The 22,765-nt window shown below is 44.7% G+C and overlaps 1 protein-coding gene across 3 annotated transcripts in view; it reads left to right on the top strand.

The window, feature by feature from the left end:
- The window catches only part of AJAP1 (adherens junctions associated protein 1), a 117,689-nt gene that overhangs the window by 69,582 nt on the left and 25,342 nt on the right, over window positions 1–22,765 (top strand). For all 3 annotated transcript variants that reach the window (XM_034753226.1, XM_034753224.1, XM_034753227.1), the window contains exon 3: window positions 22,031–22,118. In XM_034753226.1, coding sequence (XP_034609117.1) covers window positions 22,031–22,118 — 88 coding nt within the window. The remainder of the gene's footprint in view (window positions 1–22,030; window positions 22,119–22,765) is intronic.

Raw genomic sequence — 22,765 nt, 5'->3', positions numbered from 1 at the left:
TGAATCATCAGCCCCACTCCCTGGCGCATGTGGGGTGCTAACAAACTTCGCTTTTGTAATCTAACCTTTTTTCAATATTTTTTAACCACAAAAATTGTCTTCAACTACTCAGGGTGTTCTTGAGAAGAATATTCCCAAACCAGTTCGGGGGGGAACTCAAGGTACAGCTCATTCCGAGAAGCAGGAGTCATTGGAACAGATGAGCTGAGAGTACTTAGGTGCTAAATGTGAAGAAAGCTCTCATTGCTGACAAGGAGCAGGTATTCAAAGCATCTGTTACATTTCTACCATTAACAGTAAATCAAGATCCATATCCTCCAAAATAAAGCCAAGAACTTCTGTTTAGAAGTTTGTGCAGGTTGTAGGCATCGGTGAGAGTCTGTAAACACTTGCAGATCGTAGCTGTTTTGACTGGGAAAATGCAAAATATGGTTTTCCTAACCAATGCTTTCAAAAGGAGGCAGAGGGGGCCCCTTTGTTTTTAATTAAGGACTTCCGCTTCCTGCTCATTGCCACTGCACGTCCTTCCTGTTCTAGTCAGAGCACTGCAGAACATTAGTCCCAAATAAGTTTTCTCATGAAATTAGTTGTACTGGTACTGAGCTATCTGGCGGCCAATCCCAAGGACTGCAGACTGCACCGAGCTGAAAGGTGTGAACTGGCCTAATGGGTGGGGAGGAAGCGGTAGATGTGATGAATCTTGGTTTTAGAAGGCTTTTGGCCTGGCCCTGCATGACATTCTCATAAGTAAACTAGGGAAATGTGGTCTAGATGAACTTACTATAAAGTGAGTGCACAATGGGTTGAAAGACCATACTCAAAGAGTAGCTATCAATGGTTCGCTGTCAAACTGGGAGGGCGTATATAGTGTGGCCCCACAGGGGTCAGTCCTGGGTCTGATACTGTTCAATATGTTCATTAATGGAGGTGAGATAATAAGAGTTGAGACTATACAATTTGCAGATGACACCAAGATAGAAGGGGTTGCAGTCACTTTGGAGGACAGGATTATAATTCAAAATGACCTTGGCAAATTAGAGAATTGGTCTGAAATCAATAAGATGAAATTCAGTAAAGACAAATGTAAAGTACTTCACATGGGAAGGAAAACTCAAATGCACAAATACAAAATGGGGAATACCTGGCAAGGTGCTTAGTACTGCTGAAACGGATCTGAAGGTTACAGTGGATCACAAATTGAATATCAGTCAATAATGTGATGCAGTTGGGAAGAAGGCTAATAAAATCCACAGGAGGTAATTGTCCCATTCTACTCAGCACTGCGGAGGCTTCAGCTGGGGTACGGTGTCCAGTTCTGGGCACCACGCTTTCGGAAAGATGTGGACAAATTGGAGGGAATCCAGAGGAGATCAACAAAAAAGATAAAAGGTTTACAAAACCTGCCACATAAGGAAAGGATAAAAAGGCCGGGCAGATTTAGTCTTGAGAAAAGAAGACTTAGGGGGACCTGATAACAATCATGTCAAGGGGTGCTATAAAGAGGACGGTGATCAGTTGTTCTCCGTGTGCACTGAAGATAGGACAGGAAGTAATGGGCTTAATCTACAGCAAGGGAGATTTATGTGAGCTACTGGGAAAGACTTTCTAACTCTCAGGGGAGTTAAGCTCTGGAACAGGCTTCCAAGGGAAGTTCTGCAATCTCTGGCCTCACTAGAGGTTTTTAAGACCAGGCTGGACAAACACCTGTCAGGGATGGTCAGGGTTCACTTGATCTTGGCTCAGCACAGTGGGTTGGACTTGATGGTTCCTTCCATCATTTTGCTGGAGTCTGTGATATTAACTCTGTGTAGTCTTTTTAAAAAAACTATTATTTTCTGCTTCTAGTGCATAAACTGCATTTTGTTTTGTGTGTGGGAGATAGTGTAGGGAATTTGGGAGTGGATTCCACAGCTTGTTGTGTGTATGTTTACATCTCCGTGTGTATGAGTGCGTGTCTGAATGGAAGTATGTGCGATGGTATTCATGTGAATGGATATTGGGCCTTCTTTCTACGTCAGTGTGGGTAATATTCTTCTAAAGTCCAGCAAAATCAAATTAACATCCCTGCCAAAATCAGTGCCTAATGAAGCTGAAATTAATTCCAAGCCCAAATGAGCAGATCACAGTCTGAGCTGCTCCTAACTGGATGGGAAGCTTGCCAAGAATGGTCTGTGCTGGACACCTCGAAGGAGTAATGACTGCCATTTCCAAGTCCTGGCCCCAGGGTCTGTGGCGACTGTTTCAGACTGCCAGTATGAAACAAGTGACTTAGGTTTGTAAATTTCCTGGTCTATACTGGCAGAGATGACACCTGTGAATCATGGTGACAGCTCCACTGGTGGTTACTACTCTGGTAAATTACACATCTTATTTTGTCCCTGCAGCTTGAGGGCAAGACCTCCCCATGCCCAAAGGGGGAGCCTGCCATAAAGAACTGACTTATCTAAGGTTCTGAAACATGCTTCATCTCACTCTCTCAAAGGTTCCCAGTGCAAAATGCTACAGAATAGAAGCAGGAGGAAAAGAGGATCCTCGTCTTTTCATTTGGAGACAGAAGGGCAGAGGTTGTGGCCCAACTCATTATCGCTCTCATTATGTACCAGAGCAATGTTTGACAGTATTTAAGGCTCTCTAGAAAGCAAATTTTTTTCTGCCCATTTATAATGAATGTGTCTAATAAAACAGAGATGTAAGAGGATGTCTCTTTGCCATGAAGGCACTGTGCACTGGCCAGGGTGATCAGAAAGCATCTTCACCCTGCTCTTGGATGAGTTACAAATCAGCATCATTGGGATAACACCGGCAGTCCCAGCTGAGACCTGTACCAGGGCCACGGGAGAGTCGAAACCTCCAGCACACTCTCAGGAGCCTCTGAGAGATGGGGCTCAAAGAACAGCTCGCATCCCCTCCAGTCTTCTGATACTTTTAAACCTTCTTCCCCTAACATGAGTACCAGTTCTGTGGCCACACTTTAAATTCCATTACACACCTCTCCTGTAATTACCATTGAGTTACATGGTCACGGAGTCAGTTTTACTGGTAAATGCCCTGAAGCAGTAAAGGATTTGCAGCCCCACCGTGATTATTAGGTAATTACACTTTGTACAGCTCAAGGTATTTCCTGTGAGACTTATGTCGCTGTATCAGAGAAAGAAATATCCCTGTATTTATCCAGTAATAATATGGTTCATGCTATGTAATTATCAGCCCATTTACTACATAGGTGACTATTTAATTACATGTTAATTACTATTTCCATAGTTGTTAAAAAAGGACTTAGGTGACACTGGAGCTTTGCAGTTTAAAGTGTTAGCAGCTTTCTTTATTTACATCGTAGAGACTTTCAAAGAGTTGCACAGGTCTGAACCCAGCACTCCTGAACAACCTCACAATAATAAGCTGCTGGGCAAACCTTCAGTACCAAGCCATAGTGACAAGTATCAGAGGGGTAGCCGTGTTAGTCTGAATCTGTAAAAAGCAACAGAGGGTCCTGTGGCACCTTTAAGACTAACAGAAGTATTGGGAGCATAAGCTTTCGTGGACTCTGTTCTTTAAGCCATAGTGAGTTTCGGGCCCTTCTGAGCAAACACTACAGTAACAGATGCTTGTGCACAACCTACATTCTCAAGCAAACCTTATAATAACTAATCATCCTCAGGAGTAACCCTACAAGAAGAACCTAATCTCATTACAAGCATTCAAACCATATTGACCCAGTGTGTGCCTATATTTCAACAAGTATCAGGACCCTACAATAATAAGGAATTTATTTGAGTGTCAAGCTTAGCTAGGATTGTTAGAAACAGCGATTTAAAAATTCATTTAAGATAGGATGAACACAATATCTTATATATTATCCTTCCAGCGTCCAATAAAGGATTAATTTATATAAAAAAAATGATACCAGCACTACTACTACTTCAATAGCTCTTGCCCTGTAGAGCACCCAACCCAGTTCACCACCCTTAGCCCCTTCAGATCTCATTTTGTTATTTTTTTCATGCATAGAGAAGAAAATACAGAAGGAAAATGTATTTCCTCTCTCTCCCACATCTCCACAGTGGGAGTTATCATTTCCTCATATAGTAACTGCCGTAGTCTTGGTGGTGACACTTTCCAACCATATTTATTTCCCTACCGATGTTTATCTGATGTTTTCTTTCACGTATAACAGGGAAAGGAACACAAATACCTGAGCAGCTATTAAGTAATAGAGACTTCAGCCCAATATGTTCGAATACTGTAGACACATCATATGAAATACTTGCTACAAATTGTCTCGAAAGGAGGCGTGTGGCTTTCTGTCTTCCGAGCTTGTCACCTGCACACTTCCAATTACTAATGCAAACAAAGTTCCTTCCAGTGCTGTTTGCATGTCAATCTTTTTAAGACGATGATAACAGTATTCATTAAACATGGAGACAGTTATGCTACTTCCCAGAGACCGAGCGGTGAAAGCAACTAGAGAAATTGCAGGCCTCCAGCTCACGCACAGCAATCAGCTGCATTCGAAGAAAGTTGATCTCGTGAAGTTGGAATCAAGTTAAACTTGGGATCTGTCTTTTGAACTGCTTTTTTTCCCAGTAAAACCTTCACAAAGAAGCAAATAACGCCTGGTTAATAGAGCTGGCTCAGAAACTGAGGATTTTTGTGGGAAGAGGAGGTTGTGAACATTTTTAATTGAAATGGAAAATTGTTCATTTTCCTTGTAATTTTGGGGCAGTATCATCGAAAAATCCAAACACCTGGGGAAAACAAGGTTTAAATTAAAACTCAGTAAATGCCAAGGAAAATGAACATTTTCAACACAAAAAATTGTTTCTATGAAATGCCATTTTTCATCAGAAAAAACACTCTATGAATGAAAAGTTTCAGCCAGCTCTCCTGATTAATGACAATAGCCCCATTCTCTACAATCACCCCTCAGAGAAATCCTTTCCACTAAAGCTTGATTTTCCAAGGTGCTATGTCCCTTCACTGTGACAGGAATGGTGGGTCTGCATTTTACCGTAGGGGCCATGATTTCCCAAGGGTACTGAGCATTCTCAGGTCCCCTTGAAGTCAACAGATGAAGACATTTAGCACTTCCCAGGACTGGACTGGATCCATAATAGTGGGCCAACCTCCATCGGTTCAGGGTGAAATCTTTGACTCAGTGAGAGCTTTGCTTTATCCAAACTGTGCAAACCCCTGGAATCTGCAGAAGTGGGCTGAGAAGCTCTCAAGAACAGGGTCTCTCCTGCTATTTGAGCACTTCTGCTTTGGTCTCAGTAGTAAACTCGATATGCAAAAGCCCTTGCTTGAATATGAGGTTCATTTTGAGTTTGGGTTCCCCAGCGGATGAAGGATTGCAAGTGGGCGGGGTTGGAGGTGTTATGGAGGATGATAATGACTTAATTTTTATGGCACCCAAAATTGTGCTAGTGCTTCATGATAAAAATTAAAGAAAAACAAGCCAGGTCCACACCCAAGCTGTTGATGAGTTTATAAAGTGAAGCATAAGGATAAATAAACCCTATATTATTTTCATAACTAGGTTCACTGCAGACATTCTTTTTCATATACAGTTCCAGTTGTGTTGTTTTTAATTTTGCCAAGTTCTTTGCCTCAGTACTATCATGTGGCAGAGAGTTCCATAGGTCACGCACTTTGAGAGACCATATGGCCTAGTGGCTCGAGTACTGCACTGGGACTCAGGAAATTTGGGTTATATTCCCAGCTCTGCCATTGACCTGCTGGGTGACCTTGTGAAAGTCACTTCATGGCTAATTGCCTCAGTTTTCCTATCTGTAAAATGGAACATTTTAAGCACTTTGAGATCTACCAATGAAAAGCACCATATTGGAGCTAAATATTATTATTATTTGTTATGTGCAGAAAGATAATGCCTTTCATATGGTTCCTCTTTACACAGGAGTCCTTGATTGGACACATGATTAATTATTTTATACCCCTCCTATCTCTCATCTGATGACTTTTCCTTACCAAACTAATGGCTTGATCCAAACCCTATCAAAACCAATAGAAAATCTCCTACTGACTTCACTGGGCTTTGGGTCATGCCCTAAGTATTCTGGACAGGTTTGCATAATCAAAGTCGATCACAGTTTATCATTTGAAATTTAGGAAGGTGTCAGCTTCAAGAGGTGTTTAAGTAGCAAGTTCAGTTTTGGTGAGGTTCATGTACAGGGCAATGTATGGGACTTACAAACTGGAACTAGAGGAAATATGTGCAGCAGCAGTTGGGGGGAAATCCTAATTTTGCTATATTTGCAGAACAGAAAAAATTTGACAGTTTCACAATTTTTTATTGTTGTCATTTTCAACAAAAAATGAAAATAGCCTTTGACAGACTAAAATCTATCATTGAGTGTGAAAACAAACCCGGTTTATTTGCTTAGTAAATGGCACATCTGCATTTCAGGCAAACCTATGCAAACATGCATTTTGCTGTAGGGTGGAATTCATTCATTCTCTCCTGTGCACAACTCTGCTGGCTGAGGGAAATTTCCAAAGATTGACCTTGACCAAGCTGAGCAAAGCACACCAAAAAATCTTCAGTTTCCACATGCAAAAATTTGCAAAGTCAATATTGATCGTGTCACATGGCTCTTCTTAGTGCTTGAAGCCAACATAAAACTGTTTCACAGAGTGAAACAGTTTAATCCAGTCTGAAGTACCTTGCTGCAAATATCTGAGCTGCTTATGTAATAATGCTCTCTGATGGCTCAAGGTTTAGTGCACAGCTGGCTGGAGGCTACTGGATGATGTACAGAGTAATATCTTGCCATTTCCAACTCAGCTGTTGGGGCTTTGCCCGCAGAGATTCAAACTGACAACCTTTGCTGAAAGAATAAGTAAATGAAGGGGCTTGTTAAAGATAATATCCCTGTACAGGAGGACCCCAGAGAAGGGAATTCATGGCTCCTTACAATGCAAGACTAGAATGACACATTGAACAATGTTCCATTATTATTATTTCTGATAAGATTAGAAATATACTGATAACAACAGGGGTTGTTATTATTAACCATGAGACAATCCTTCCCCTCTAGAGCTGGCTACGGCCCTGGATTGGAAGTCAAGAGAGCTGGGTTCAATTTTGAACTGCCACAGTTTCCCTTGGGCAAGTTATTGGGTAATCCCACTCCTTGTCTGTCTTGTCTGTTTAGTCACTGAGCAGCTCAGAGCAGGGAGGTTTCTTATTACGTATGTATACAGCACCTAGCACACTGGGAACTCTGATGTACTGAGATGTCTGTTAGGGATCCATTTCTCAGTGTCTTCATTTGAATGATGAATGGAAAAATCAAAGTAGATTTCATGGTGTCCCTAGTTACTTGAGAACATGACCTATGAAGGAAGGCTGAAAGAACTGGGTTTGTTTAGTTTGGAAAAGAGAAGACTGAGAGGGGACATGATAGCAGTTTTCAGGTATCTAAAAGGGTGTCATAAGCAGGAGAGAGAAAACTTGTTCACCTTAGCCTCTAAGGATAGAACAAGAAGCAATGGGCTTAAACTGCAGCAAGGGAGGTCTAGGTTGGACATTAGGAAAAAGTTCCTAACTGTCAGGGTGGTTAAACACTGGAATAAATTGCCTAGGGAGGTTGTGGAATCTCCATCTCTGGAGATATTTAAGAGTAGGTTAGATAAATGTCTATCGGGGATGGTCTAGACAGTATTTGGTCCTGCCATGCGGGCAGGGGACTGGACTCGATGACCTCTCGAGGTCTCTTCCAGTCCTAGAATCTATGAATCTACTGTCCAGCCAGACACTAGCTAGCTCAGCTCATAGCAGCTTAGGTAGTGTTTGGAAAATGTGATCGTTACGTAGAAGAAAACACACTGGGTGAAATCCTGGCAAAACTCCTGGCCCCACTCAGGTCAACGGAATTTCTCCCCTGTCATTTTATCAGTTTGTTCCCAGCCTCCTTTCGGGATTATGTTCCTTACTAATGAAAATATTTGTAAGGCAGCTATACTAAATTTAGGAAATTCTGGACTTTATTTTATTTCATGATTCTGACTGATGCTCCATATTTCAATCAGACTCTTCTGTCAGAGTGACAAGGAATCAGAAAATAATGGAAACTCTCCTGTAACTATTACAGACTTCAGCTTCTGCACCTACAACACACAGCACAGATCACCTTGTGTCATAGCTAAAGATGCATCACGTGTATGTATTAAGCCTATCAACTTTATACACGGCACAGACCTTTGGAAGTTGTCTGACAGTCTTTGTGCTGATGAATTTTCAACAAGATTATTCAGCACTAGAAAAAAATAATGCTTCTTACCACTTCTTACTGAATAACATATCACTAATATACTGTAATGCCAGAAAAGGAAACGTTCCCCCGGCCATCTCCATCACGGGGACTTTGTGAATTTATATATTGGTATATTCCCCTTCAAATGCATCAGGGCATTCTGTCTTGAAACGTTAGCAAGAAGAATTGGATTGCTATTTGCAGTAATTGTAGATGATTCCCTTCAGCAGTGCATTATATTTAAATCCCGACAACACTTAGCATGCATATAGTACTTTTTGCTCAAGGGTATGAAAGTGCTTTAGAAACTTTATCTAATTAAGCTTCACAGCAGTTTTGTCAGACAGATGTAATTATACCCATTTTGGAGGTGGGTAAAACAAGGCACAAATCACTTGGGGAGTCAGCAGCAGACCTGGGAACAGAATGCAGGAATTTTGGCACTTCATCCTTGTTCTAATCGCTAGACCATGCTCCCTCCAAGAACCAAGAATAGAACCCGTGAGTCCTGACTCCCCGGCCTCTGCTCCAACCAATAGAACAAACTCTCTCCCAGAGCTGGAAAAGTAATCCAGGAATCCTGATTCCCAGTCATTGTCTCCCTAACTGCACTGCTCTAACCAGTAGGTCCCATTTTCCTTACCTGCTTTGCCTCACTCATTAGCATTCAGGTTGTCAGGAGGCAGTTAAAATCATTTGCCTTGACTGAAGACTCATTTCTTCATGGAGGTTCCTTTCTAGTGAACACATCTGATGCTGCGTAAAATAAGATTGACCCCTTGGCACAAGAACTAATTGATCAGCCAGAGCTGCTTGTGGTGCAGGGCACAGCCCGCTAACAAGGGTCTCTCTTTGGACCGTGTGAGAGATGTGATGCTTTGGACTGGCATGTGCAGTAGAGTTGGAAAAGCCAAGTGAGAGGCAAGCTAAGAAGATTAACTAATACACGTGACTCACAATAATTCCCCTTTTCAATTATTTTCCTTCTTTTGCTCCAGAAGTTTAATTTCTAGGGCACTCCATTTTCTTATGTATTTATTTAAAGTTACAGACTCGCAGCTACTAACATTCAGAGTGAAACATTTTACTTCTTTCACTAAATAAAGAAGGGTGGTTTTATTTTATCAGCTATTGATTTTACACTCCATATTCCTTTCCTCCACACAGATCCTATAGCTAGATTTGCTCTCCTTGGCCTTCTCTCTCAAACACACCATGTCCACTGTGGCTGTGAGGAAATGCCCCAAGCTCTTAGATCAGGCTTCGTATATTGCATTTTGTTTCCTTTACATGGTACCATGTACTGCTTTGAGGGCATGGGGGAAAGGATGTTGCATTCAGCATAGGGTGACCAGATAGCAACTGTGAAAAAACAGGACAGGGGTTAATAGGTGCCTATATAAGAAAAAGTCCCCAAAAACGGGACTATCCCTTTAAAAACGGGACATCTGGTCACCCTAATTCAACAAATAAGAGAAAGTACACCTTCCCTATTAGCCTCTCTTTCTTCCAAAAGGACAAGCAGATGCCCATCAGTGCTGTCACATGTTTATTTCTTTGCAGTGTTTTTGACACCTGGTTTGCATTAATTTTGTATTTATGAATTGGTAGTTACATGCCTTGAGTCCATGGCACCATTGAGCTGTGGTAGCCTACAGCAATTCCATACCTACAGCAACACAACAACCTTGTGTTGTCAGGACGCGGGGCAGGAAGAAGATAGCTCAGAATGCAAATGGGGAAGGGGAAGATACTCTTGGAAATTTAAGTTTATCGGATTCAAAACTCTAAGTGATGGTTGCTTCCATTCCCTGAGAATCAAACGGCAGCATTTCCACTGCCCTGTAGCATTGACCTTGTTGTCCTGGCCAGGATTCCAGCCACAAGTACTCCTGTTCTTCTTTTTGCGTAATTACTCTGCCTCTTGAAATTCACCTGCCCATCTATGCAGAGTTGTACATGAGGGGGGAAGGATCCTTCCTGACCCCTGTGGTGAACATCTTGCACCCTGAAACTTAAGCCTTGATTTCCATTTGTCCTAGCTAGAGCAGCGTGAATAGCAGAAGTTTCTGGTTGACTGGCAGTTCTGAAAAATCAGGAAAACAAATTATTTCAGGTTGAACCAAAAATATTCCCCCCCCCCAAGTTTATTGCAAATCTAAAAAGTAAAATTTGTGTCAGACAAAATGTTTCATTTTGATTTTGACCATTTTTAAATGATTTGCTTGTGTCTTAAATAAAAATTGAAATGTTTGGATTTTTTACCCAGATTTCCCCCCCTCGCCCCCAACCAAAACAATTTGGTGAAACAGACACTAATTTATAAAATGTTTTGGTGTTGCCAAATATGCATTTTTCACTGCAAAAAGTTTTGGCTGAAAAATGTCACCCAGCTCTAATCCTAGCACATATGGCAACTCCTCTTATTCTACTGATCTAAAATTACCCAGCCCTTCTTCAAACCTGCTCTCTGTGCCTTCTGCTCGGGTAGTCACATCTCCTCCGGGATGCTGAGCCACCTGCATTTCCAACACCTCTTCCCTACTCCCCAACCTTGCAGCAGGGCCTGTTGTCGAAGCTCCTGGCCTTTCAGAGGGATCCTGCACTAACACGTTCTAGTATATTTTTAGAATTCATTCCTTTTTTTAGCTTTTTGCAGCAGTGTCCCACTGGGAGCAGGTCCAGGTATTTTGTGTGATACAGTTAGATTGATTGCACTTTACAGCTGCTCGGATTTGTATTGCTTCTGACCTTGGGACGTGTGTGGCATTTGTGCTTCGACATGAACATTTATTGAGGCATATTAGACAGTGCCTCTTTGGTGTGGGGAGCCAATCCGTTTGGTCATCCGATCTGCAATACCACCTGCTCTATTGAGAGCATACTCTGGGCAGGGTTAGTATAGAACAGTGGTTCTCAAATTAGGGCCGCCGGTTTGTTTACCTGCCGCGTCCGCAGGTTCAGCCAATCGCGGCTCCCACTGGCCGTGGTTCGCTGCTCCAGGCCAATGGGGTCTGCAGGAAGTGGTGCAGGCTGAGGGACATACTGGCCGCCCTTCCTGCAGCCCCCATTGGCCTGCTGCGGCGAACCGCGGCCAGTGGGAGCCACGATCGGCCGAACCTGCGGACACGGCAGGTAAACAAACCAGCCCGGCCCACCAGGGGCTGTCCCTGAACAAGCGGCAGCCCTAGTTTGAGAACCACTGGTATAGATGACCCCTTTGCGCCGGCCAGTCTGTCTCATGGGGTTGCTGGTGGGGTCTCATTCTGTACTCTGCCTTCATTCCATTGTCACAAAACTGTTACGTGGCATTTATGAGTCAAGGTTGCTATAGAAGCCCACCCCCGCCCCGAGGACTTGATCTAGATACATTGAGTGGAAAGGATCTCAATAACTTCAGAGGGTTTGGGTTCAGACTGGAGTGTCCGGCGCTCTTGATGTCACAAGGACTTTCAATTACTGCTGGACTTTCTGGAACTCCCTTGTCCCATTGGAAGAGGTCAAAGAGTGAAAGCCCCATCACCTCTTCTCCATCATGAAAGGAAGGTTGGAGACAGAGCAATACATGAGCAGTTGTCAGGGCCTGGCTCTAGTTAGGGTATGTGGGGGAGGCAAGGACAGTCTCCACCAACAATGGACCAAATGTCTTCCCAATAGATTCCACCGGCCAAGAGAGACATGGCTTCAAATGGTAGGTTCTAGTGTAGAACTTCCCCAAGCACCTCCACTACTTCTCTGAGCAAAAATTGCCCTAACTCAGTGTGGGAAGACACATATTTCATTCCTACAGACACAAAACCGGAGACCGAACGCATGTCTGTGAGTCAAAACCCTTGTGGGTTGTTCCCATTGTCGTCATGGCAGCCTCAAAAATCTCGAGACACCTCGGTTGATATTTAGGATTAGGTCCCCTCCCTTCACGTCCTCTGCCCTTGATTTCCAAGAGCTCTGCTGAGCCGATACCTCTGGCATTCCTCTGATGGCTGGATGAATGACCAAGTTCCATGCCACCAGACAGAATCCACGCCCTGACATGACTGCCCATCTTGACATCCTGCCTAAAGAGCATCCTGTCCTTCTCTGTCCTTCTGCAGCTTTTTGCTGCTAGTAAACGGCCTGCTAGATGACGAGGGTTCCCTGTAGGAATTGCACCTGAAAATGCTGACCGAGTGTGCAGCCAAGACATCGACTGTGTTGTTGCTTGGGCTTTATTTTATGTGTCCCTTTATCTTTTACTGTTTTTAATGAAATGGAAGCTGGCAGTGTAAACACAGTGGCTGCTATTTCACTTAATAGCATTGCCCACCAGGAAACCTTTCAGAAATCCCTGCAGAACCCCGTGGGAAGGCGATTGATATTTAGCTTCTGCACTTGTTCCCCCACCCCTCCCTTTCAAAGTAACAAAGCAATTTCACCAAACTTTCCCTACTCCATAGAGATTTTAATGAAACGCTGAGATAACTATCTTCCTCCTGCTGCCTGGCTGCATTAAAGCCCCAGTGGACTCAGGGGGCGCTGGAGATAGTCCGCTGGACCCAGCCACGCTCTTGTTTGGAAGCATTTAACCAGACACAGATGAGGTTTTGCTGTTTCCTCTTCATTCCCCACCCCCAGTCTCACTTTATGAGTAAATTAGACCTGATGATTTGACATAGCTGCTGCCTGTCATTCACCAGGGCTAACTGATTGGTAAAAGCAAGGCCTGCGCCGAAGAGTTATTCACTTCATAACCAAGCAAAAGGAGCCAGCTAATGAGTGAATCAATGAGGGTGGCTTGTCTGCTGGCTAGGACTGGGATCTAGCAGTCAGGACTCCTGACTCCCATTCACAGCTCTGCTGTTGCCTGGTTGTGTTATCTTGGGCACATCAGATATGGCTTTAGTCCATAACAGCTGAGCACTTGCAGATCCCATTGAATTCAGTGGGAGTTGGCGGTGGGAATAGAGAATGGAGAAGCACTCCATGAAGGAAAGCACTGTCAATAGGAGTCAACCAAGTACATGACGAATAATGTAATATTAATTATAATATTATTATTAATAATAATAATGCTTGAGTGCTCTTTGCCTGGTTGGGAATGCAGAGATGCCCCTTGTACTGGGAAAGTCGTCTTTCCATCGTTACAAACCAGGATCATTTGATGGAGATCGCGAGTGTATTACCCTTTGGAGCCATTGACCCTCTTGCTGGCACTGATGGGCAGCCATTCTCCACAAGCAGAACCGTGGTATAGTTTGCTTGAAACACTGAAATGTAACTGGGAGTAAATGAAGGAAATGGGTCATCTGCAGAATTGAAGCTTGAGCTTGGGGACAAAAAATACCCTCGTCTTACCTCCATCTATTCCATTTCTCACCACATAGACATTGCTGGTGCACTGGCCAACTGCCACCCCTGCCGTTAGGAGGGGGGAGAGATGAGGCAATTCCCCCATGATTGAGAAGGGGGGAAAACCCTTGAACATCGGAAATACGTACATTCTTGAGCATTCCACTGCCCATACTTTTAAGTGAGTCGGAGCTGGAAAGAGGTGCTGCTCCCAGAAAGCCAAACTCTCCCAAAGAGCATTGTGAGCTGCCCGGACCTGCACTCTTCTGCCTCTCTGCCAATGTGCCTTCCCCAGGACATGGACAGGGCCTCTTCTAGAGCACAGCAGGGAATGTGTCCTCCACGGCCCATGCTGTCCTCCGCCTCAGAGCTGAGACTTCCCAAAAGAGCAGCCGTCACTGCCTGGGGATACCATGCTGAGGCCATCAGTTCATTAGGAATTAGACTGAGACAGTGATACCAAACCATTTCACGTAAGTCACTGAGCAGCTGCAGTCAGACAATAATGATTTTTAGCTGCTCCTGACTAATAACTAGCCTTGTATCTGATCGCCAGGTCCCCGAGCTGCTGGACCCAATAGCCTGTGCTTCATTTTACTGTCGAGGTGGAACGGGAAGGGGTCTGCTTTCTGAATTTGGTGCTTAGAGTGAGGAGGCGTTGTTAGCAAAATGGATCGTTCTTAGTCATTGTGGCTAGCACTTAGCTTTGTTTACGACTGTGACAGTCTTTGTTGCTGAAAGGAGTCTGTGCATCTAACCTCCCTGCCTCCTGCCAAAAATATCTAGCCAATCTAGACATGGATTGGAAGGAACCATGAGCTAAGCTAGACCTAAAATATCCCCTATGGGGTTTGATCATCTAATGGCAAAGAAGTGGGGATGCTAAGGGGAGGAAGCCTTGTCTAGTGGTTAGAGCATAGAACTGGGAGTCAAGGGACGTTGGGTCTCGTCCTGACTCTGAGACTGGTTTGTGACCATGAGGAAGTTATTTCACTTTACTGTGCCTCTATAAAATGTACTGCCCCCCTCACTAGCTATGACTTTATCACCAGTGACATCTGCCCAGTCCCTCCTCCTCCCCCTCCCCTAATGGTCTCCTGTCCCTTTTTAAGACATTCTGAAATTCCACTCCTGCTTCAAGTTCTGCGCATCAGTCTTTCACTCCCATGCCCCTAAGATGCTGGCAAATGCTGAGAGTGTGCTTCTTTCTGTGTACCAGCTCCCTCTATGCTTTTATTGTTTTTAACGCTGCAAGTCTCAGCTGGTGACTGAAATCCTGACATCTGATATTTCTGCAAATGACAAGACTGGGGCAATGTGGAAAGCAAGCTGCTAATCCCTGAGTGCTTTCAAAATGTCAGCACCGCAGTCGGTTTCCGCCTCCTCCGGTTCTCAATCCCTGCTGACTGTCTCACAGCATTAGCACTTTGAGTAGATTGAGCCTTCTCTGGCTGTGTGCTGGCAGAGGAGACATTTTACCTACCTACACCCTGAGGTCAGTAAGAGAAGGAAAACCAAAGCCCAAACTCCACCAATTTTGCTCATTAGGTGGCCTGTCAGCTGAGAACCTCTGCTGCACAATGGGAACTGCAGTGGGTCGTTGGTGCAGAGTGACTGCTTTGGATTATGGGGCCATGAGGCAGGCCTCACAACTGTCTGTTCTGGAGAATGCTCCTGAAGAGAGGGTCACTGGCACCAGAACAGAGCCAGAAACACAAAACAGGGTCAGAATGAAGATGACCAAATTCTTCAGGAGATTCTGACACACTGAAGGGAGAGGAGAAAAGTTTCCTCTTGCAGAGACACTGTCCTGATCAGCAGAGAGGAAGAAAGGGAGTTGGTCATAACACAAGCAGGTGCCAGTGGCTGAGGGAAGAGGACAGTGAGGTATGGGGAGGTAGTTTCTGTAGAAACATCTCACACTTCCTCAGGGCCCCCGTGATCCCAAGGTCCTTGACAGCAAGCCTGAGGAGAGGCAGGCTTGGAAAGGTTCTCCACCCTAAATGGCTAAGAGGCACCTGGGCCATCTCAGGCTCTTGGAGGGCTCCTGCAGCGTGAGATAGGGGAGGTATGAATGTGTGTCTGGAATGGCACCTCTTGCCCAAGCAGAGAGAACCCGTTGCTGGTGCCTGCAGTCCAGGCAGCCCTAGACTGACTCAATCCTTGTGGACAGAGAGCATGGTGTGGCTAGCACAGACCCAACTAGGAGTAGCTGCAGGGCAAGCTCGGCATGATTTCAAACAGGAAGGAGTGGGCCGGGTTTGAACATTATTTGAGGGGATGGTGCATAGGGATCGGGTGACACACGTTCTCAGCACCTCTAGTGATTAGTTTTGTTCACCTTTATTACCAGAACCAAACAAGCTCCATGGAACTGACGGGTCTGTGAGCCCCATAAAATATTTGAGTTCACAAAACGAGTCTCTTTTAATGCACCTTTTCTCGATCATTTAAAACACATCCCCCGCCTCCCCACCCTCCTGAGGAGAAGTTAATAAAAATTACTCATTCCAGGGCTGAGTTTAACCCTTCTCTTCTTGCTTCAGGGAGATTTAGATATGGATAGAGATAGATACATCTCCCTGAAGCAAGATATAGATATATAGATGTTAATGTAATTTTAATTTTAATTTAAAATGCGTTTTCTGTCTATAGCACTATTACATTGTATTGTGCACTATTAAAGAAACAATGGCTTGAGGCAGAGGGATTATCAAGTTACACATCAGTCTGCAGGGTTTGATTTTATTACAAACCACAACAATACAGCCATCAAGGGGGGGAATCCTATTGATTGATTTATAACTTGCTGATCCATCTGTCCCCAGCCATTATTCCATGTATAATTTTTCATTATGTGCATGACAACTGATTCTCAGCCACATTAAAACTCAATGTGCAATCACGGAGGAATACAAAGAACTACTAAATATGTTGGAATAATAATGCCTGACAGTAAAAGTTTGATGGAAACCAAAAGTGGCTGTGCGGGCACTGGGACAGTCCTGGCATCTTAAAATCTGGAAATGGAATTTAATTGTTTACTTGTTATAAGGAATATTAAACAGCAACAACTGAAAGGCAGCGGGGACAACTGGGGTCTGCGGCTGGCTACATTACTGCCCTTGGACAAATCGCTTCACTTCTGTGTGTCTGTCCCCCCTCTCCTCCTTTGTCTTCTACACTGCAAGGCCTTCGGGCCCAGGATTGACTTGTGCTGTGTGTATGTACAGCACCTACCACAATAAGGCCCCCATTTCAATTGGGGCCCAGGCACTAATATAGTAATAATGGAACAGTAGGACCAATTGGACACCTTAGTCACCTTCACCAGCACCTAGTAAGAATGGCCTAGAGATAGACCATGGCTGCAGTGTCCACAGGGGGATGAGTTCATCTGATGCACCCTAGGAACTTTCCAGCTTTCCGGAATTTCTCTTGTAAGCATCTCCACCTGTGAATGGACATTTCCCCCAACACAGCTGATAGGCATCGTGTCAGCTCTGCATATCAGCGTAGGTTGAGATTAAGGCCCGGGTGGGTGGTGTAGTACTTGGTTGCACTGAGCTAGCCCTTGTTCTCAGTCAGCCTCCCATGGTTAAGTTAGTGAATCTGGATGTGGTGTCTTGTTTAGATCTTTATGTCTGTGTCTTCCACTCGTCCCCCACCCCTCACGCCTCCCCGGTTATGGCTCTGTGGGAGTACGGGTAGTTCCTTCTGGCAGGGACTGGTGAGCACTGTGCCTGAATAAACCTCCTCCCAACGTTGTCGAAACCTGAATCTGCAGCATATGTTCCTCTGCTGACACCAAGTTCCTCCTTTCAGCTCAAGGCTTTTTGTGCACCATCGTTTTGCTTTTACCCATATCTTTCTAAGCGTTGATGCTGCAATGACTGTCAGTGCATTAACAGCAAACTCCACAGGATGTTTCTCCTGAAAAACTTCCCGTATTTCATTCACGTCCATGGGACTGGATTTTTGGTAGATATTCTTCTAAATGCTAGGGTTACATTCAAAGGAGGGGAAGCGTTAGCCTACTATCTCTCATGCTGGGTTACCGAGGGGACCAGGTATCTTCAAAACAAAGCGATCTGACAAGAGTTGCTGACAGAATAGGTTTCAGAGGGGAGCCGGGTTAGTCTCTAAGGTGCCACAAGGATTCTTCATTGTTTTTGCTATACAGACCAACAAATTTATTTGGCCATAAGCTTTCGTGGGCTAAAACTCACTTCATCCATGCATCTGATGAACTGGTTATAGCCCACGAAAGCTTATGCTCAAATAAATTTGTTAATCTCTAAGGTGCCACAAAGATTCCTCGTTGTTTTTGCTGACAGAATAGTTAACCATCAATGGGTCTCTGTGTCACAGCTCCCTTCCAGGTGCCTGGTCCTAGCAGGGTACTCACCAGAGCTGGCTCCATCCTCTGGTTCTAAGTGGTATTTCTGCTCTCTGTCATATCTAACAAACCAACTTTTCGGGCGGGGGGAAGTATCCAGTCCATTTCAAGCTATCTACCCAAGCACTTGGCAGTGAAAGTGTTGGTAAATCTGGCTTGTTAAAGGTGACCTTGGTGTTGTTGTATTAAACTGTCAGAGTTCACATTTCTGAGTGTTTGATTTATACTTGGTATGCATCTTGGCACAGAAGTCTGCACCACTTCTTAAAAAGATGTCACTTCTCACTGATGTTTTCAACATGCTATAAACAGCTTCGATATTTTATCCCTTTACTGCAATGTTGAGTAAAAGTCCACCTCCTCCAGGAGGCTGTCAGATGGAAAGTGAGGCTGCTGCAGTTTAAACTTGAGTAATGAAAAATAAATAACAGTACACTGAGTAGTGTACATGGAGCACCGGTGCTCAGATCAGCAAAGCATAAATATGGAGGCAGACAGATACGTGGATAGACAGAATCTCGAGGGCCAGATCCTCAGCAGATGTAAATTAGCATCCTTCCATTCACTACTATGGAGTGATGCCTATTTACATCAGCGGAAGATCTATTTCTGGGTCTTTAGTGCACATGGGTAATCTTGAGTCTCCTGGCTAAAAGAGTAGAAGAGAGAAGGATGTATCTGTCAGAGGGGCCTTTGGAAATGTGGCTCTCTACAGTTGTGAGGTAAGTGAGTAATCCCATTGACCTCCTAGGTAAGAACTAATTAGTGTGAATAAGGGTTGCGGAATCTGGAAGGAAACAAGCTACGTAATGGCTGTTCTCTGTTGTGACATCTCTCTTCCTGGGTGACGTGTGAAGGGCGTTTTCCCTCTGCTCGGAAGCTAACAGATGTCACAATAGACTTCAGCTGTCAGGTATTGGTCCATGTCTTCCACTCGTCTTCGGGTCAGAAACAAATTTCAGTGACATTTCTGGAAAATTAGCGGTACTTTGAATATGTGCGGGCAACAACTCCGAGTTAAGGTGAAAGCCAGTAGCACATGCAAATGGCTCCAGATACTTGTCTCCATTTCTGACTTCTCTTGGTGGTATAACAGTGCCATCATCCAGGTGGTCTCAGCTGTCAATAAGCTTCTAGAGCACATCTCCTGGCTGGTGCATGTAGGGGCCATCCCTTCCCTGACAGGGGAAGATACTAGCGATGTCACACTAGTAGTAATGAGAGTCATAAATCCTGATGAGACACATTGATAAACAGGAAAAGGGGGGGAAGAAAGCATATTTGATTAAAGAGTAAAGCAGTAAATACAGGGCTAGGTTGTGACGCGGACTATATGGAATAGGAGGGAATGAGAACCCCTTTTTCATGTCTGCAAGGGCTACCCAGACTTTGGGTCCAGGTATGCAGGAATAAACAGGGCTGTTCACCTGTATATTCCCTTCCTAGAGCAGGGGAGTAGAGAATGGTTGGAGAGGGGCAAGAAACAAGCAGAACCTTGGCTGCATCTGACACATGGCCAGCATGGGGGAAAAGGTAAAGGCCCTCTTATGAACAGTCTTCTGGAATAATTAGTGCACTTCACACAAGGGCCTAGTCTGGAAAGCCTATTCTGCAATAACCATGCCGATCAATTTCCACATGTAGACAAGTCTTTCCTAGCTAGTCAGCCCCCCTGCCTCTTTCACTACAGACTGCGAAACTCAGACTATGGGAAATTTTGCTTCAGAGTATTTCATTAATCCAATAGAGGATGCTTTGGCCTAGATCCGAAGCTGGGGTAAGTTGTCGTAATAGTACGGTGACTTCAGCTGAAGCTATGACAATTTACATCAGCTAAGGAGCTGCCCATTGTACTAGATCTTCTTTCTGAATGTGGGATTTACCCCCAGGAAGCAGGTTGGGAATCCCTTGGCACCGAGTACTTTCTATCAAAACATGGAAACAATCAAACCAGTGGATTATACACATACATACATTTGCTGCTTTCAGTGCCACACTTGCATTTATTTATTTATTACAAGTATCTTACACCAGGATAATATTCACTGGAGCTCTAACATCTGTTTGCGAAAGACAGCGTCCTTGGGCGGCAGCCAGCAAAATCATTTCATTGCAAAATTGCAACTGTAACACACGCACAAAGCCACAAACCTACTGTACACTGAGATGCTTTTGTTTTCAAACTACTCATTAGGAATGATGCACGAGCCAAAATTATACCCCGTGCAAGGTGAATTAGGAGAAAATGAGCCCATCTGACCTTCTAAGTGCTAGTAATTACAGTACTATGTGCTATCTATGGTTAATCCCATTCTCGCTACAACACTGTACCAAAGTTTCCTTCTTTCCTCCAGAGGGTATATGTCTTTATGTTTCTTCAGTTCTTCATGCCTAATTCAGCCTGACAAGCAACATAGTTGAGGGGATAGAAAATAAGAAGCCTGGTTAAAAGATTATTTTATATAATGCAAGACAGAAAATTAAGTTGCTGCTGTCTGATGGCGGCTCGCTGGCGCTGAGTGAAATGATTTGGGAGAGTGAATGAGTCTTGCTCTCATTTTTAGGGGATAGGTGTCAGGAGCTAACACTGCAGTGGGCACTCAGGAGATAGACAGACCTGCCTGGGAATGGGGCTGCGTTTTCGCTCTGTCTGGCTTGTGTGGCCACTGTCCTTGCGCTAGCAGCCTTTTGGGAGGGCTTTGATGCCCAAGGGGTGAGTCCAACATTTTTCAGCTAAACCAACCTCACTGAAAAAAGGTTATTAAAAATCATTATTTATGCAAAATACTTAGGGCCGGACTGTTATCCTCTGCTGTGGAGTAGCAGCTCATGCTGTGACTTCAGTAGGGCTGTTTCCCATTCCATAGCAATAAAGGTATCCCCATCTGGCCCTAATGGACTGTAAGGAATGGGAAGAGGAGCTGGCGGGAGCAGGGAGAGAATTAGTATCTCATGCTATCCCCCTGAGGGTGGATACACGCAGCAAACTCGGAGACAGGGAGACCTCAGTGGACAAAACAGGGTTTACAGGGAGAGAATTATTTCCCAGTGCCACCCGACGGTTATTAGGGTTTTTTGGGGAAGGCAGCAGCGATTGGTGGTGCATGTAAATGTCATTCATATTCCCTGTCTCACTGAATTACATACTGTCATACTCCCATGCTGGTGCCAGGAAGCACCCCTACAGCATCCCTGTAATGTAGTTTGTACCAGAGCCGGACTCAGGCTCTCTAGAGAGTCTGAATCCCAGCCAGTCAGTTTCAATCAAATAAACTCTTTCATTCCCCGTGAATTACAGAACCCCGCCCTGCGCGTTTATGAATGTGGTGCCACGCCCAGGGCTTAGGCCACTCCGTCGCGCTGGAGCAGGCAGTGGCACTCGGGTAGGGACGTGGGGGACAGCAGAGTGGGGGCTCTGAGCTGCTCGGGACGCAAAGAGGATACACCATAGAGTGAGTCACAATGTCTTGAGCTGCTGGGAGCAGAGAGAGAGAGGCAGAGTCCTGGAGAAGCAGCAGTGAGAATCCTGAAAGGTTGATTGGAGGAAATGGAAGCAGAGGTCGTGGGAGCCTTGTGGCCCTGGGAGCCTGTTAGTAAAGATGGGGAGGGGGCAGTGCCAGGAGCCCGTGGAGTCTAAGGGGCAGATAGGGAAGAGGCAGCATCTGGAGGGTAGCAAGGTGACTGGTGGAAGGAGCAATGGGAACCTGCTGTGCTTTCTAAGGGAGAGGTGGCCAGGGCAGACTCAGGTCCAAGCACACAGGGACACTGTGAGTTACAGAACCACCGTTTTGGGGTCCCCAGCCTGTATACCCTTCTCAGGCTTGGCACTCTTGTGTCATCCCCACACAACCTGGGTGGAATTGTAGCCTTGTTGCTGGCTCTGCATCTGCTTCCCAGAGCTTGGCAGTCTTGACTTGAGCAGCGCTTAAAGTTTTACCAAGGAATTCAACTGCAGTTTGGGTTTTTGCTCGTTCTTATCCTGGATTCCTTTTGTTTCCTATCTCCACTCTCTGTTGATTTTTCTTCACAGGTCTGGCAGTCCATCAGATCATCACAATCACAGTGTCCCTCATCATGGTCATAGCTGCTCTGATAACAACTCTGGTCTTAAAAAATTGGTAAGGACCACTGGAAATCTGTTTGGCCTGAGTGTTGGGGCTGGTGCTGGAGTGTGTGGAGGGGTAGACGGGGGATGAGGAGGGAGGGACAGGAATAATGATTCCTTTGAATTGCAAAGAATTAAAAAAAAAATCAATAGATGCTCAGATATCATGGGAATGAGCCCCAGAGAATTGCAGAGAAATTAAAAATAATCTTTGTTTAGGTTGAGATTTTCAAAGAAGGGCCCTCAACTCTCTTTGAAGTCTGTCTTTTTATTTAGAACTTAGAATTTGGTATTATGCCCAAGCTTGCACTATCCAGCCATGTTTGCAAGAATGGAAAACAAAACAGCTTGTGCCCACCATATGGGCCCCTGAAAAAACACCCCCACCACTAATGTATCAGCTAAGCACTGTGGTGGGAGAAAGAGCGTTGGCACTCTAGGACTACTGCTAGTCAATGCACTCGCACCCCCAGAGTCATATGTCAAAATGCAGGTTACACAACTGCATCTCATTTTAAGGCCCCTACATCTGAGAAGTTTGCATATTGCCAGAGCTAAGTGATTCAGCTTCACATCATAATACCCCTTGGACTTCACACTGGCAAAGTATGGTATTGCACACTCTTAGTTTAGGTGCTCAACAGTGGCATCTTCTGGTGA

This window comes from Trachemys scripta, chromosome 19 (assembly GCF_013100865.1).
Source record: "Trachemys scripta elegans isolate TJP31775 chromosome 19, CAS_Tse_1.0, whole genome shotgun sequence".
NCBI classification, from domain to species: Eukaryota; Metazoa; Chordata; order Testudines; family Emydidae; genus Trachemys; species Trachemys scripta.
This window is presented reverse-complemented; position numbering and strand designations above follow the sequence as displayed.